The sequence below is a fragment of the Melanerpes formicivorus genome, unplaced genomic scaffold (assembly GCF_026170545.1).
Source record: "Melanerpes formicivorus ecotype bairdi unplaced genomic scaffold, bMelFor1.0.p_v2 SCAF_67, whole genome shotgun sequence".
Classification (NCBI taxonomy): domain Eukaryota; kingdom Metazoa; phylum Chordata; class Aves; order Piciformes; family Picidae; genus Melanerpes; species Melanerpes formicivorus.
This window is the reverse complement of record NW_027142419.1, coordinates 1852167-1866715: the sequence shown is the minus strand read 5'-3', so window position 1 is coordinate 1866715 and position 14549 is coordinate 1852167. Positions and strand designations below refer to the sequence as shown.

Below are 14549 nucleotides of genomic sequence, written 5' to 3'. Positions count from 1 at the left end.
GAGGGACTTGGGACAAGGGCTGGGAGTGCCAGGACAAGGGACAATGGCTTTGAGCTGGGAGAGCAGGAGAGAGACTTGAGATGAGGAAGAAATTCTTTCCAGTGAGTGGGGGGAGACACTGGACCAGGGTGCCCAGGGAGGCTGTGGCTGTCCCCTCCCCGGAGGTGGCTGGATGGGACCTTGAGCAAGCTGTGCTGGTGGGAGGTGTCCCTGCCCACGGCGGGAGGGCTGGAACTGGATGAGCTCTAAGGTCCCTTCCAACCCAAACCGTTCTATCAATCAATGACTCTCTCTGCGTGTCCGGGTTGGCAATCGCTTCTCTGCTGGGCATTGCTGGAGGGGTGGAGGGGAGGGGAAGGCACCAGAGGGGGGGGAGGAAAAAAAAAACCAATCCTCCTCAGCCGCGTTTTCCAAAACGCCGGAGCCTCGCTGCTCGCCGTCGCTTCCAAGTAACGGAGCAAGCCGGGGAGGCAAATTGCGGTGATTCATCGCGGGCAGATCGGAGGCAGGAAGCGGGAGTTTGCCGCCTGCCCCGTGCCCGGCGTGGGCTCGGTCTCGCCCAGGCCTGGCTGCCGCCGAGGCCCTGACGCCCCCGGGCCGAGCGCCCCTGCGCCGCGGCGGGGAGCAGCCGGGGGAGCCCCGCGGGGGAAGGCCAACCGCTGGCGGAGGCCGAGCGCTGGAGCCGCGGATTTTTCGCCTGCGTTTCTCCCGGAGCCTTCGGAGCCAGCTGCCCGTGAGCCGGCAGGAGCACAGCGGCAGGGGGGGGCCCTCGGGGTGCCGCGCTCCGCTCCCCAATTCCGGGGGGCGTGCTCCCCTCCCTCGGGGACCTCCAGGGTGGCCGGGGGCTGGGGGGGGGGGGGGGGGGGGGCTCCATTGAGAAATGGAGCGTGGGAAAAAGGGGGTGGGGCTTGGGGGCTGCCTGCCTGCGGATTGGCTGAGGGGGGAGAGACCCCCGGCGTTGGAGAGGGGCAACCCTGAGCTCACCGACGGGATGGGGGCACCGTAGGGACCCCCTCCACGCCGTTAGGATGAGCGTGGGGCAGCCAGCCCGCCCCCCCGCCCCCCTTTCCCGGTGCTTGCAGCCAGGGGTTGCGGCGTAGCCTCGGTGACAGGAGCGGTGCCGGTCCCAGCCCGGCCGGGGCTGCGGCGGCCGAAGCCCTTCTGGTGGCGGAGGGGGGCCGGCTGCATCTCTTGGTGGCTGCTCGGGCTGAAAAAGCACCCCCAGACCTGCTGCTACCGTCGCTGGGGGGTTGGGGATCATCCCAAAGGACAGCCGAGGGGATCTCGGTGCTGCGTGGCCGGTGGGGAGTGGGACAGAGCACTGTGGAGGGTGGGATGGGGGAGATCCCGAAACCTCAGTGGGATTTGGGATGTGGGACTGCCTCGCTTGGGGACCGGACTGCATGCTCAGGGTGTGGGGAGCACTTTTATCTTGCTCGGGGTCAGCACAGTGGGCTTCACGCATCATGGTTGGGGTTGGGATCTGAAGCCCCTGACATTGCTTTTGGGTTCAGGAGGTGGAGACTACCTGCATCCCGCTCCGGGCTCCCTGCACCTTCGCATGGTGCTCAGGGGCAGAGCGGGGGGGGGACATGCTCTGGGTCAGGCTGCTGGGACCCTTGATGGGGATTGGGGCACGAGGACCTTCACAGCAGGACTGGGGGCAGACTGTGGGGGCCCTTGCATGGTATTTGAGGTCACAAGGAGAGGCTCATGCTGGAGTTAGGATGAGGAGGACCCTTGCGTGGGAGCTGGCCATAGGGATCCTTGCACTGGGGCCAGGACTTGGGGACCCTTTTATTTGGGTTGGTAGGAGGGACCTCCAGGGCCAGCACTGGGGAACATCGGCACTGGGGTCAGGACCTGCAGACCACTGCACAGGTCTGCAGCACCTCCCTGGGCTCAGCAGGCTGGAAACAGCGGTCAGTGAGGGCAGGTTGTGTCTGTCCCCTCCCTCCTCGCAGGGACCGTGACCAGGCTGCTTAACACCCTGGCTGGCTCCGGATAGTTCCCATGCGGTACCGGAGTCTTTTAAGCCCATCCTGATCCAGTGTCCCCCCAAACCCTGCTGCCATGAAGAAGAAGCCAGCCAATGGGAGGGGGCTGGATCCTGCACTCCCCCAGCAGCGGTCCCGGGGCATCACCAAGCCATCAGAGGTGATTTACACATGGGGGGGCACCCTGAGAATGAGGTTTGGGTGTGGGTACATCCCTGTGACCCCCCTGAACCATCACCTCAGGGTGCTCTAGTTGCCCTGGGGGGCGCAGCTGCAGCTGCAACCCCCAGTTGCCCTGGGGGTTGTTGCTGACACGGGTGGGATTTTACCCCACCCCCCACCCCCCCACCCCCCCCACCCCCCCTAGTACGTGGGTTCCTTCGTGGTGGAGAACTTGGACCTGCAGCAGCAAGCAGGACGGCTGGAGGAGCAGCTGCGGGCACTGAAGGTCAGGCACCCACGCTGCTCCCCCTCGCTGGGAAACTGGGGGACCTCAGAAGCTGGGGGGGACCCACAGGTAACAAGGCCAACACTGCTTCTCTCCTGGCCAGGACTGCCCCAGGAGGAGGTTGGTGGTGCTGAGGTTCAGCTTGCAGGGGCTGAAGGTCTACGGTGCGGATGGGGAGGTAAGGGTGCTGGGGGGCTCGGGGAGGGTCGTGGATGCTGGGGGGGTGCTCTCTTGAGCGTTGCTTCTCGCTTGGGAACCTGCTCTGTATTTGCAGGGTTGCAGCTTGCCATGCAAAGAGGGCTGAGCCCAGCACCGCTTGCAGCACGCGTGGGGGTCCAGCGGTGCTCGGTGCCAGTGACCCCCCCCCCAATCTCGTCCGCACAGACGCTGCTGATGGCTCACGCCCTGCGCCGCATCCTGTACAGCACCTGGCGCCACGCCGACCGCCAGTTCGCCTTCGTGGCCCGCAACCCCCGCAGCGCCCCCAGCAGCCTGTTCTGCCACCTCTTCGTGGGGCTTCCAGGCGAGGTGCATGGCCCAGACCACCTCCCCCCTCCCTCGCCCCCCAACCGACTCCCCTTACTACTTCTGAAGTTTGCACTTCGCTTCTTTTGCCTCGCCCAGGTGCAGACCCTGCACCACCTGCTCTGCCGCTCCTTCCAGCTCAGCTACCTCCAGGCCCACCCTGAGGAGCAAGCAGCTGAGGGGGACTCCCCGGGGCTGGGGGTGCTGCGGGAACCCCTCAACCCTGAGGAGGTGTCGCGCAACGTCAACGCCCTCGTCTCCTTCCGCCGCCTGCCCGCTGCCCTCGGCTCCTTGGGTACAGGGGTAAGTGCACCCTGCCAGGGGGCTGGGGGCTGCTCCACCAGCCTTGGCACAGCCTCTCCCTGCGTGATGAGTTCACACATGGGACTTCTGTGTGGCATTTTGCACGGTGCAGCTTTCATGGTGCAGCTTTGCTTGATGCAGCTTTGCACGGTGCAGCTTTGCACGGTGCCTTGCATGGCTTTCTCACACAACCTTTTTATCACACAGTGCCACAGGGCACTTTCTGCAGGGCTTTTCTTTATGCACGGTGGTATTTGCACAGTGTTTTGCCTGGTGCCCCTTGCACAGCCTTTTCTTGCACAGCCTTCCCTTGCACAGCCTTGTCTTGTGCAGCTTTGTTTGGCACAGCCTTCTCTTGCACAGCCTTGTCTTGCACAGCTTTGTCTGGCACAGCCTTCTCTTGCACAGGCTTTTCTTGCAGTCTTGTCTGGCACAGCCTTGTCTTGCACAGCTTTGTCTTACACAGCCTTCTCTTGCACAGCTTTGTCTGGCACAGCCTTGTCTTGCACAGCTTTGTCTTGCACAGCTTTGTCTTGCACAGCCTTGTCTTGCACAGCCTTCTCTTGCACAGCTTTGTCTTGCACAGCCTTGTCTTGCACAGCCTTTGTCTTGCACAGCCTTTGTCTTGCACAGCTTTGTCTTGCACAGCCTTAGCTTGCACAGCTTTGTCTTGCACAGCCTTCTCTTGCACAGCCTTGTCTTGCACAGCTTTGTCTGGCACAGCCTTGTCTGGCACAGCTTTGTCTTGCACAGCTTTGTCTTGCACAGCCTTGTCTTGCACAGCCTTCTCTTGCACAGCTTTGTCTTGCACAGCCTTGTCTGGCACAGCCTTCTCTTGCACAGCTTTGTCTTGCACAGCCTTGTCTTGCACAGCTTTGTCTTGCACAGCTTTGTCTTGCACAGCCGTAGCTTGCACAGCTTTGTCTTGCACAGCCTTGTCTTGCACAGTCTTGTCTTGCACAGCCTTCTCTTGCACAGCTTTGTCTTGCACAGCTTTGTCTTGCACAGTCTTGTCTTGCACAGTCTTGTCTGGCACAGCCTTGTCTTGCACAGCTTTGTCTTGCACAGCCTTAGCTTGCACAGCTTTGTCTTGCACAGCCTTTGTCTTGCACAGCCTTTGTCTGGCACAGCCTTGTCTTGCACAGGCTTTTCTTGCAGTCTTGTCTGGCACAGCTTTGTCTTGCACAGCTTTGTCTTGCACAGCCTTTTCTTGCACATCTTTCTTGCACAGCCTTGTCTTGCACAGCCTCTTCTGGCACAGCCTTGTCTTGCACAGCTTTGTCTTGCACAGCCTTGTCTTGCACAGCTTTGTCTTGCACAGCCTTTTCTTGCATATCTTTCTTGCACAGCTTTGTCTTGCACAGCCTCTTCTGGCACAGCCTTAGCTTGCACAGCCTTTTCTGGCACAGCTTGGTCTTGCACAGCCTTTGTCTTGCACAGCCTTGTCTTGCACAGCCTTAGCTTGCACAGCCTTCTCTTGCACAGCTTTTTCTTGCACAGCCTTGTCTTGCACAGCCTTGTCTTGCACAGCCCTTTGCACAATGTGTTATATTGCCCAGCACAGCCTTGCATGACGTTTTGCATGGTGCCTTGCATGGCTTTATCTTGCACAGCCCTTTGATGACACAGCAGCACCTGCATGGCATTTTTAGCACAGTGCTTTCTCCCACAGCACATTTTTGCACAGCCATTTCCTTGCAGATGTTTGTACAGCATTCCCCTGCACATGGGCAGATGCACAGCTCGTTGCATGTCCCTTCCCTGCACAGTGCACTTTTGTGTGGTGTCTTGCACGGCTTTTCTTGCCCAGCAGCATGTGCAGGGCGCTTTCTCTGCAGGGCATTCTTTTGCACAGTGGTTATCTGCATGGCTTATGTTGCACAGTGTTTTGTTGCACGACTTTTTACCTGGCAGTTGCTGCACAGCATCTTCTTGCACAACCTTTTGCACGGTGTGGTGTTGGACAGCACCTTTTTTTTTGCCTGGTGTCTTGCACATCTCTTTCGTGCACAGTAATTTCTTGCACAGTGATTCCTTGCACATCATTTTCTTGCACATCACTTTCTTGCACATCATTTTTATGCACAGTGATTTCTTTCACATCTCTTTCTTGCACAGTGATTTGCACATCATTTTCTTGCACAGTGATTTCTTGCACATCACTTTCTTGCACAGTGATTTCTTGCACATCATTTCTATACACAGTGATTTCTTGCACATCACTTTCTTGTACAGTGAGTTCTTGCACAGTAATTCCTTGCACATCATTTTCTTGCACAGCAGCTTCTTGCACATCATTTTCTTGCACAGTGATTTCTTGCACATCATTTATATGCACAGTAATTCCTTGCACAGTGTTTTCTTGCACATCACTTTCTTGCACAGTGATTTCTTCTACATCATTTCTTGCACATCACTTTCTTCCACATCATTTCTTGCACATCACTTTCTTGCACATCATTTTCTTGCACATCACTTTCTTGCACAGTGAGTTCTTGCTCAGTGGTTTCTTGCACATTACTTTCTTGCACAGTGAGTTCTTGCACAGTAATTCCTTGCACATCTCTTTCTTGCACATCATTTCTTGCACTGTGATTTCTTGCACATCATTTTCTGGCACATCTCTTTCATGCACAGTGATTTCTTGCACAGTGATTTCTTGCACATCATTTTTATGCACAGTGATTTCTTGCACAGTGATTTCTTCCACATCATTTCTTGCACAGTGATTTCTTGCACAGCATTTCTTGCACTGTGATTTCTTGTACATCATTTTCTGGCACATCTCTTTCATGCACAGTGATTTCTTGCACAGTGATTTCTTGCACATAATTTCTTGCACAGTGATTTCTTGCACATCATTTTCTGGCACATCTCTTTCATGCACAGTGATTTCTTGCACAGTGATTTCTTGCACATAATTTCTTGCACAGTGATTTCTTGCACATCATTTTTATGCACAGTGATTTCTTGCACAGTGATTTCTTCCACATAATTTCTTGCACAGTGATTTCTTGCACATCATTTCTTGCACTGTGATTTCTTGCACATCATTTTCTGGCACATCTCTTTCATGCACAGTGATTTCTTGCACAGTGATTTCTTGCACATAATTTCTTGCACAGTGATTTCTTGCACATCATTTTTATGCACAGCAATTCCTTGCACAGTGGTTTCTTGCACATCAATTTCTTGCACATCACTTTCTTGCACATCATTTTTATGCACAGTGATTTCTTGCACATCATTTTCTGGCACATCTCTTTCATGCACAGTGATTTCTTGCACAGTGATTTCTTGCACATAATTTCTTGCACATTGATTTGCACATCATTTTTATGCACAGCAATTCCTTGCACAGTGGTTTCTTGCACATCAATTTCTTGCTCATCACTTTCTTACACATCATTTTTATGCACAGTGATTTCTTGCACATCACTTTCTTGCACGGTGGTTTCTTGCACATCATTTTTATGCACAGTGATTTCTTCCACATCTCTTTCTTGCACAGTGATTTCTTGCACATAATTTTCTTGCCCACTGATTTCTTGCACATCTCTGTGTTGCACAGCAATTTCTTGCACATCACTTTCTTGCACATCATTTTTATGCACAGTGATTTCTTGCACATCATTTTCTTGCACATCGCTTTCTTGCACAGTGGTTTCTTGCACATCACTTTCTTGCACAGCAGCTTCTTGCACAGCATTTTCTTGCCCACTGATTTCTTGCACATCTCTGTTGCACATCAATTTCTTGCACATCAATTTCTTGCACATCACTTTCTTGCACACTGATTTCTGCACATCACTTTCTTGCACATCCTCGTTGTACCATTTCCTTGCACAGTGGGAGATGCAGACCACTTCACATGACCTTTCCTTTTGCACAGCAGATTCTTGCATGGCTTCTAGCATGGCTTTTCTTGCACAGCAGCACATGGAAGGCTTCATGGAAGGCTTTTTTCACCCCCCTGACTATTTACTTGGTAATTCTTGCATGGCCTTTTCCTGCATGGCCTTTTCCTGCAAGGCCTTTTCTTGCATGGCCTTTTCTTGCAAGGCCTTTTCCTGCATGGCCTTTTCCTGCAAGGCCTTTTCTTGCATGGCCTTTTCTTGCAAGGCCTTTTCCTGCATGGCCTTTTCCTGCAAGGCCTTTTCTTGCATGGCCTTTTCTTGCAAGACCTCTTCCTGCATGGCCTTCTCTTGCACAGCATTTTGTGTTGAGGCTGTTTGCATGGCAGCTTTTGTTTGCACAGCAGTTTTGCACAGAGTTTTTCTGCAGCATTTCCTCCACAGGATGTTTGGCAGTGTCTTTTGCCCAGCATTTCTTGCAGGCCATGCTTATAAATAACATTTTGGACAGGATTTGGATTGCCTGGTGGCTCTTCTTGGCATGGCCTTTCTTGCAAAGCATTTCTGCATGATGGTGTGAATAATCACAGAATTGTCAGGGTTGGAAAGGACCTCAAGGATCAGCCAGCTCCAACCCCTCTGCCATGGGCAGGGACCTCTCACACTAGAGCAGGTGGCTCACAGCCACATCCAGCCTGGCCTTAAAAATCCTTCACCCAGCACTGCCAGGACACCACTGAACCACGGCCCTCAGCACCACACATCCAGGGCTTTCAAACCCCTCCAGAGATGGGGACTGCACCACTGCCCTGGGCAGCCTGGGCCAGGCCTTGACAACCCTCAAGGGGAAGAAATTGTTCCTCATGTCCAACCTAAACCTCCCCTGGAGCAACTTGAGGCCATTTCCTCTTGTCCTATGGCTTCTTCCTTGGGAGAAGAGACCAACCTCCACCTTCAGTCTCCTTTCAGGCAGTTGTAGAGAGACAAAGGCTTTATAAGCAATCAGACATCCAGGAATCAGAGGCAAAACTTCCAGGCAGGAGGCTTCCACCACCTCCCTGGGCAACCTGTGCCAGGCTCTCACCACCCTCCTGGGGAACAACTTCTTCCTCACAGCCAATCTCAATCTCCCCATTTCTAGTTTTGCTCCATCCCCCCAAGTCCTATCACTCCTTGACACCCTCAAAAGTCCCTCCCCAGCTTTCTTGGAGCCCCCTGCAGATCCTGGAAGGCCACAATGAGGTCTCCTGGGAGCCTTCTCCTCTCCAGCCTGCACAACCCCAACTCCCTCAGGCTGTGCTCACAGCAGAGCAGCTCCAGCCCTCTGCTCCTCCTCCTGGCCCTTCTCTGGACACCTTCCAGCCCCTCCAGCCCTTTGCATGGTGTTTGGCACAGCATCTTTTGCCCAGTGAGAGCTGGTTTTGCACCGTGTGCGCTGTGGCGCTTTGGCTGTGGCGGGTTTGGTGTGGTGTTCCGTGTGCCGGTTCACACAGCTGGAGCCCCCCAGGATCCGGCTCACAGCCCTGTCCCACACCCCAGGAGCGGCGGCTGGAGGCAGAGGGCAGAGGCAGCGCCTGGCGCCCGGGGAACCCCTACTGCTCCCCGGTGCTGGTGCGCAAGAAGGCCATCCGCAGCAAGACGCTGCGCTCCGGGGCCTACCGCGACTGCGGCGCCGACGGCCAGCTGCACCCCCGCGACGCCGGTGAGTGCCGGAGGGGCCTGGAGGGCACGGGGCACCCCGATTTCCTGGGGTTTCTTGGGGGGCAAAGAGGGCATTAAGAGGCTCCCACTGCAGCAGCAGGATGTGAGAGCAAAGGGGCGAGGAGCTTGGCCTTCCTCCCCGAGAACGAGAGCGTCCTCGCCGAGAGCGTCTGGGCCTTCGCCGGCATCGCCAGGTGAGTGCCCGAGCACCCCGCTGCCTGCCACGTCCCTCACTCCCTCACATCTCCCCACTCCTCACCTTGGTGCCCTGCCCTGTGCCCACCCACTGCCTTGTGCCCAGGGATGCTGGCATCGCGCTGCTGCGGCAGGACGTCCCTGGCGCCTTCCTGCTGCGCCCCGAGCCGGGGCTGGCCAAGCGCTGGTGCCTGTGGGTGCGGACACCCTGCGGCGTTGTGCCCTACTGCCTCTTCAGGACCCACCAGGGCAGGTTCTGCGTGGAGGTGAGGGGGCTGAGTGGGGGCATTTGGTGCAGGGGGGGGTTCTGTGTGGCTGCAGTGGTGGGTAGCTGCAGCTGGGTGTGTGCATTCGGTGTGGGTGCATGGGTGCACCCATGCCTTCCACATACTGTAAGCTCACTTTGGTGCATCGGTGCATGGGTGCACTGCTCTGCAGGTGCCTTTGGTGCATGGGTGCACCCATGCATTTAACACTCTGTAAGCTCAACTGGTGCATGGGTGCACTGCTTTGTGGGTGCATGGTGCATGGGTGCACCCATGCCTTCCACATACTGTAAGCTCACTTGGTGCATCGGTGCATGGGTGCACTGCTGTGCAGGTGCCTTTGGTGCATGGGTGCACATGTGTATTTAACACTGTAAGCTCATTCACTGCATGGATGCACTGCTCTGTGGGTGCCTTTGGTGCATGGGTGCACCCATGCATTTAACACTCTGTAAGCTCATTCAGTGCATGGATGCACTGATCTGTGGGTGCATTTGGTGCATGGGTGCACCCATGCATTTAACACCCTGTAAGCTCATTCACTGCATGGATGCACTGTTCTGTGGGTGCATGTGGTGCATGGGTGCACCCATGCATTTAACACTCTGTAAGCTCATTCAGTGCATGGATGCACTGCTCTGTGGGTGCCTTTGGTGCATGGGTGCACCCATGCATTCCACATACTGTAAGCTCACTTGGTGCATCGGTGCATGGGTGCACTGCTGTGCAGGTGCCTTTGGTGCATGGGTGCACCCATGCATTTAACACTCTGTAAGCTCAACTGGTGCATGGGTGCACTGCTGTGCAGGTGCCTTTGGTGCATGGGTGCACCCATGCATTTAACACTCTGTAAGCTCAACTGGTGCATGGATGCACTACTGTGCAGGTGCCTTTGGTGCATGGGTGCACCCATGCATTTAACACTCTGTAAGCTCATTCAGTGCATGGATGCACTGCTCTGTGGGTGCACTTGGTGCATGGGTGCACCCATGCCTTCCACATACTGTAAGCTCACTTGGTGCATCGGTGCATGGGTGCACTGCTGTGCAGGTGCCTTTGGTGCATGGGTGCACCCATGCATTTAACACACTGTAAGCTCCTCCAGTGCATCAGTGCATGGTACATGGGTGCATTTGGGACATGGGGACAGTTGTTCCCTGGTTGCAACAGTGCACAGTTTGCACCCCTGTGTGTGTGTGCATTTGCTGCATGGGTGCTTGGATGCACTGAGATCTCTGGATGTGCTTTCTGTGCCTTGTTGCATGTGCATTTGCTGCACCTGTGGATTTGATGCACTCAGAAAGTTCATTTGGTGTTTACATGCAGGGATGCATGGGTGCAGGAATGCACTGGTGTGCCCATGCACTTGGTGCAGGGCTGCATGCTTCCAGTGTTGCACCAGTGCAGAGGTGTGTGGGTGCACTGGTGGAGAAGTGCCTTTGCTTTGTCAGTGCATGGTGCACACAGGTGTTTGCTTCATGCTTACCCAGGTGCATCTCTGCAGGGGTGCCCAGGGGTGTTGGTGCATGGGCACTTCAATTGGTGGCTGCATTGGTGCAGGGGTGCATCTGTTCATGCTGCAGGGGGGTGGGTGCCTGGCTGTCTCCATGCTTTCTCTGCAGTACCAGTTGGTTCCTGCATACAGGAGTGCATCCATGCAAGTGTACATGGTGCATGGGAGTGTTGAGGTGATCCTGTTTGCTTGCACAGGTGCATCTGCATTGGGGGGGCACCTGTGCAGGTGATTCATGGCCTGCAGGATGCAGCTGTCTGTGCATGCACAGGGACAGGGGGCACATCAGCACAAGCATGCAGAGCTGCAGTGGGTGCAGGATTGTATTGCAGGAGTGTCTTTGATTCACGTGCTTGGATGCACAAACACATGGGTGCATGGTGCACAAACACATGGGTGCCTCTGGTGCATGGGTGCACCAGTGCATGGCTCCATAGGTGCTTGGCTGAGTGGTGCATGGGTGCCCCTGTGAGTGGGTCCATAGGTATTTGGTTGACTGATGCATGGGTGCATGTGTGGATGGTTGCATAGGTGTTTGGTGCATGTGTGCATGGCTCCCTGGGTGTTTGGTGCATGTGCATGGCTCCTTAGGGGTTTGTTTGGTGCATGTGTGCATGGCTCCCTGGGTGTTTGTTTGGTACATGTGTGCATGGCTCCCTGGGTGTTTGGTGCATGTGTGCATGGCTCCCTGGGTGTTTGTTTGGTGCATGGCTCCATAGGGGTTTGGTGCATGTGTGCATGGCTCCCTGGGTGTTTGTTTGGTGCATGGCTCCATAGGGGTTTGGTGCATGTGTGCATGGCTCCCTGGGTGTTTGTTTGGTGCATGGCTCCATAGGGGTTTGGTGCATATGCATGGCTCCTTAGGGGTTTGTTTGGTGCATGTGTGCATGGCTCCATATGTGTTTGGTGCATGTGTGCACGTTTGGTGCATAGGTGTTTGATGCACGGCTGCATTCAGCTCAGGGGTGCCTGGGTGCACCGGTGCCTGGGTGCCCGGCACCCATACATCCCAGCAAGGACCCTTGGGGGCTGAGGCCTCTGCCCGAGCGGTGCCCTCACCTCTGCCTCTCCCCCCCGCGGCGCTGGCCCCGCCGGCAGCACTCCAGCGCCGAGTTCTCCAGCGTGGCCGCGCTCCTGACGCACTACTCCGGGGCACCGGGAGGCTGCTTCTGCCGCCTGGCCCCCGGCCGCCGCAACCCCGCCTACGAGGAGCAGGACCCCGGCTGTGAGGAGCAGGACCCCAGCGCCTGGGGAGAGGCCGCCTGGGCCCCCGCCAGCCCCATTGGGGTGCAGCATGAGCGGGGCTAGACCTGGGGGCCGCCCCCCGCACTCCCCTCGAGCTTTAAACCGCTGCCGTCTGCCTTATTTATTCCCTCTCCCGCGGGCTGCGTGCGCTGGGCGGGCTGCAGGGCGCCGCCGCAATAAACGGCTCTGTGCCCCCGAGCAGAGGCCTCCTCTTCACTCGGCGCTCCCCTGCACGCCCCCGTGTGCCGGGCACCCCCCTGAGCGTGCCCTCCCGCCGTGCCCTGCCCCTGTGCCCTCCTGCTGCCACACACGCGTGTGGCACTCTGCAGGGCGCTCCTGCGCTGCCGCCGCACCCCCAGGCCTGCAGCGCTGCTGGGCTGCAGGGCTGCACTCCTGAGCTCCCGTGCAGGCACAGGCTCAAGCCCGCTCTCAAGCTCTTGCAGCTGTACAGTCACACTTCTGCACACCTGTGCACTCATCCTCTCTTGTGCACTCTCTCATACACTCATCCTCTTGTACACTCACCTTGTGCACTCTTGCTCTTGTGCACTCTTGCTCTTGTGCACTCACCCTGTCTTGTGCACTCATCCTCTCTTGTACACTCTCTCATACACTCACCCCCTTGTACACTCACCTTGTGCACTCACCCTCTTGTGCACTCACCCTCTCTTGTACACTTACCTTGTCTTGTGCACTCACTCTGTCTTGTGCACTCATGCTCTTGTGCACTCACCCTCTCTTGTACACTCATCCTCTCTTGTGCACTCACCCTCTCTTGTACACTCATCCTCTCTTGTGCACTCATCCTCTTGTACACTCACCTTGTGCACTCATGCTCTTGTGCACTCACCCTCTCTTGTACACTTACCTTGTCTTGTGCACTCACTCTCTTGTGCACTCACTCTCTTGTGCACTCATCCTCTTGTACACTCACCTTGTCCACTCATGCTCTTGTGCACTCATCCTCTCTTCTGCACTCACCCTCTCTTGTACACTTACCTTGTCTTGTGCACTCATCCTCTCTTGTACACTCATCCTCTCTTGTGCACTCATCCTCTTGTACACTCACCTTGTGCACTCATCCTCTCTTCTGCACTCACCCTCTCTTGTACACTTGTCTTGTGCACTCACTCTCTTGTACACTCAGCCATCATCCTCACACACTTGCACTCCCCTGTGTTTGCAGCCTCAAGCCCTTCTGCTCTTGCACCCCTGTGCACTGCTACAGTCACACTCTTGCACACTTGTGCCACTGCACACCCATGCACTCACCTGCTCTTGCCTGCTGGTGGGAGGTGTCCCTGCCCACGGCAGGGGGTTGGCACTGGCTGAGCTTTGAGGTCTGGCAGCATTCCAGGTGAGGTGGTTTGGGGCTCTGAGCAGCCTGCTCTGGTTGCAGGTGTCTCTGCTGACTGCAGGGGGTTGGACTAATGGCCTTGCAATGTCCCTCCCCGAAGCACTCTGACTGCATTCCGTGACTCCATCCTGTGTGTTCCACCCGGGAATGCCAGGGGAGCTTCCATGAAGCGCTGCCAGGAGGAGGGCTCCCAGCTGGCACTGAGGGTCTCTGGGGGCTGCCTCCTCACCATCCTTCTGAGAACCTCCCCCCCAAATTAATCCTGCTTTGTGCAGTGTGCTGAAAACACCAAATTCTTCATCAGAGAATCACAGAATATTATGGGTTGGAATGGACCTCCAGAGCTCATCCAGTCCAAACCCCCCCTGCCAGAGCAGGAGCACCCAGGGCAGGTCACACAGGAGCTCATCCAGGAGGGTAGACACCAGGACATGAAGTTAGTCTCACAGTGTCACCAAGGTTGGAAGAGACCTCAAAGATCATCAAGTCCAAGCTGTCACCACAGACCTCATGACCAAACCATGGCTCCAAGTGCCACATCCAATCCCCTCCTGAACACCTCCAGGGATGGGGACTCCACCACCTCCCTGGGCAACCCGTTCCAATGACGAACGACTCGCTTGGTGAAGAACTTTCTCCTCACCTCGAGTCTAAACCTCCCCTGGCACAGCTTGAGACTGTGTCCTCTTGTTCTGGTGCTGCTTGCCTGGGAGAAGAGCCCAACCCCCACCTGGCTACAGCCTCCCTTCAGGGAGTTGGAGAGGGCAATGAGGTCACCCCTGAGCCTCCTCTTCTCCAGGCTAAGCAACCCCAGCTCCCTCAGCCTCTCCTCACAGGGCTGTGCTCCAGACCCCTCCCCAGCCTTGTTGCCCTTCCCTGGACACCTTCAAGTCTCTCAATGTCCTTCTTGAACTGAGGAGCCCAGAGCTGGACACAGGACTCAAGGTGCAGCCTAACCAAAGCAGAGTACAGGGGCACAAGGACTTCCCTGCTCCTGCTGGCCACACTCTTCCTGCTGCAGGCCAGGATGCCATTGGCCTTCTTGGCCCCCTGGGCACACTGCAGGCTCATGTTCAGGCAGCTGTCAAGCAGCACCCCCAGGTCCCTCTCTGTTTGGCAGCTCTCAGCCACTCTGCCCCCAGCCT

General features: G+C 56.1%; 1 protein-coding gene across 3 annotated transcripts; it reads left to right on the top strand.

Moving 5' to 3' along the window:
• Positions 1 to 448: 448 nt before the first annotated feature.
• SH2D5 (SH2 domain containing 5) lies at positions 449 to 12245 on the top strand. 3 transcript variants are annotated; one of them, XM_068162799.1, is made up of 10 exons: positions 449 to 733; positions 1965 to 2157; positions 2365 to 2445; positions 2549 to 2623; positions 2830 to 2973; positions 3070 to 3273; positions 8667 to 8829; positions 8923 to 9022; positions 9130 to 9289; positions 11901 to 12245. In XM_068162799.1, the coding sequence occupies exons 2-10, from the start codon at positions 2074 to 2076 to the stop codon at positions 12108 to 12110; spliced, it is 1221 nt and encodes a 406-aa protein (XP_068018900.1). In that variant the 5' UTR covers positions 449 to 733; positions 1965 to 2073; the 3' UTR covers positions 12111 to 12245. The 3 variants fall into 3 exon arrangements, with proteins under 3 accessions (XP_068018900.1, XP_068018902.1, XP_068018901.1); XM_068162801.1 differs by lacking the exon at positions 449 to 733 and adding an exon at positions 1277 to 1301; XM_068162800.1 differs by lacking the exon at positions 449 to 733 and having other exon boundaries at positions 1346 to 2157.
• Positions 12246 to 14549: the final 2304 nt, after the last annotated feature.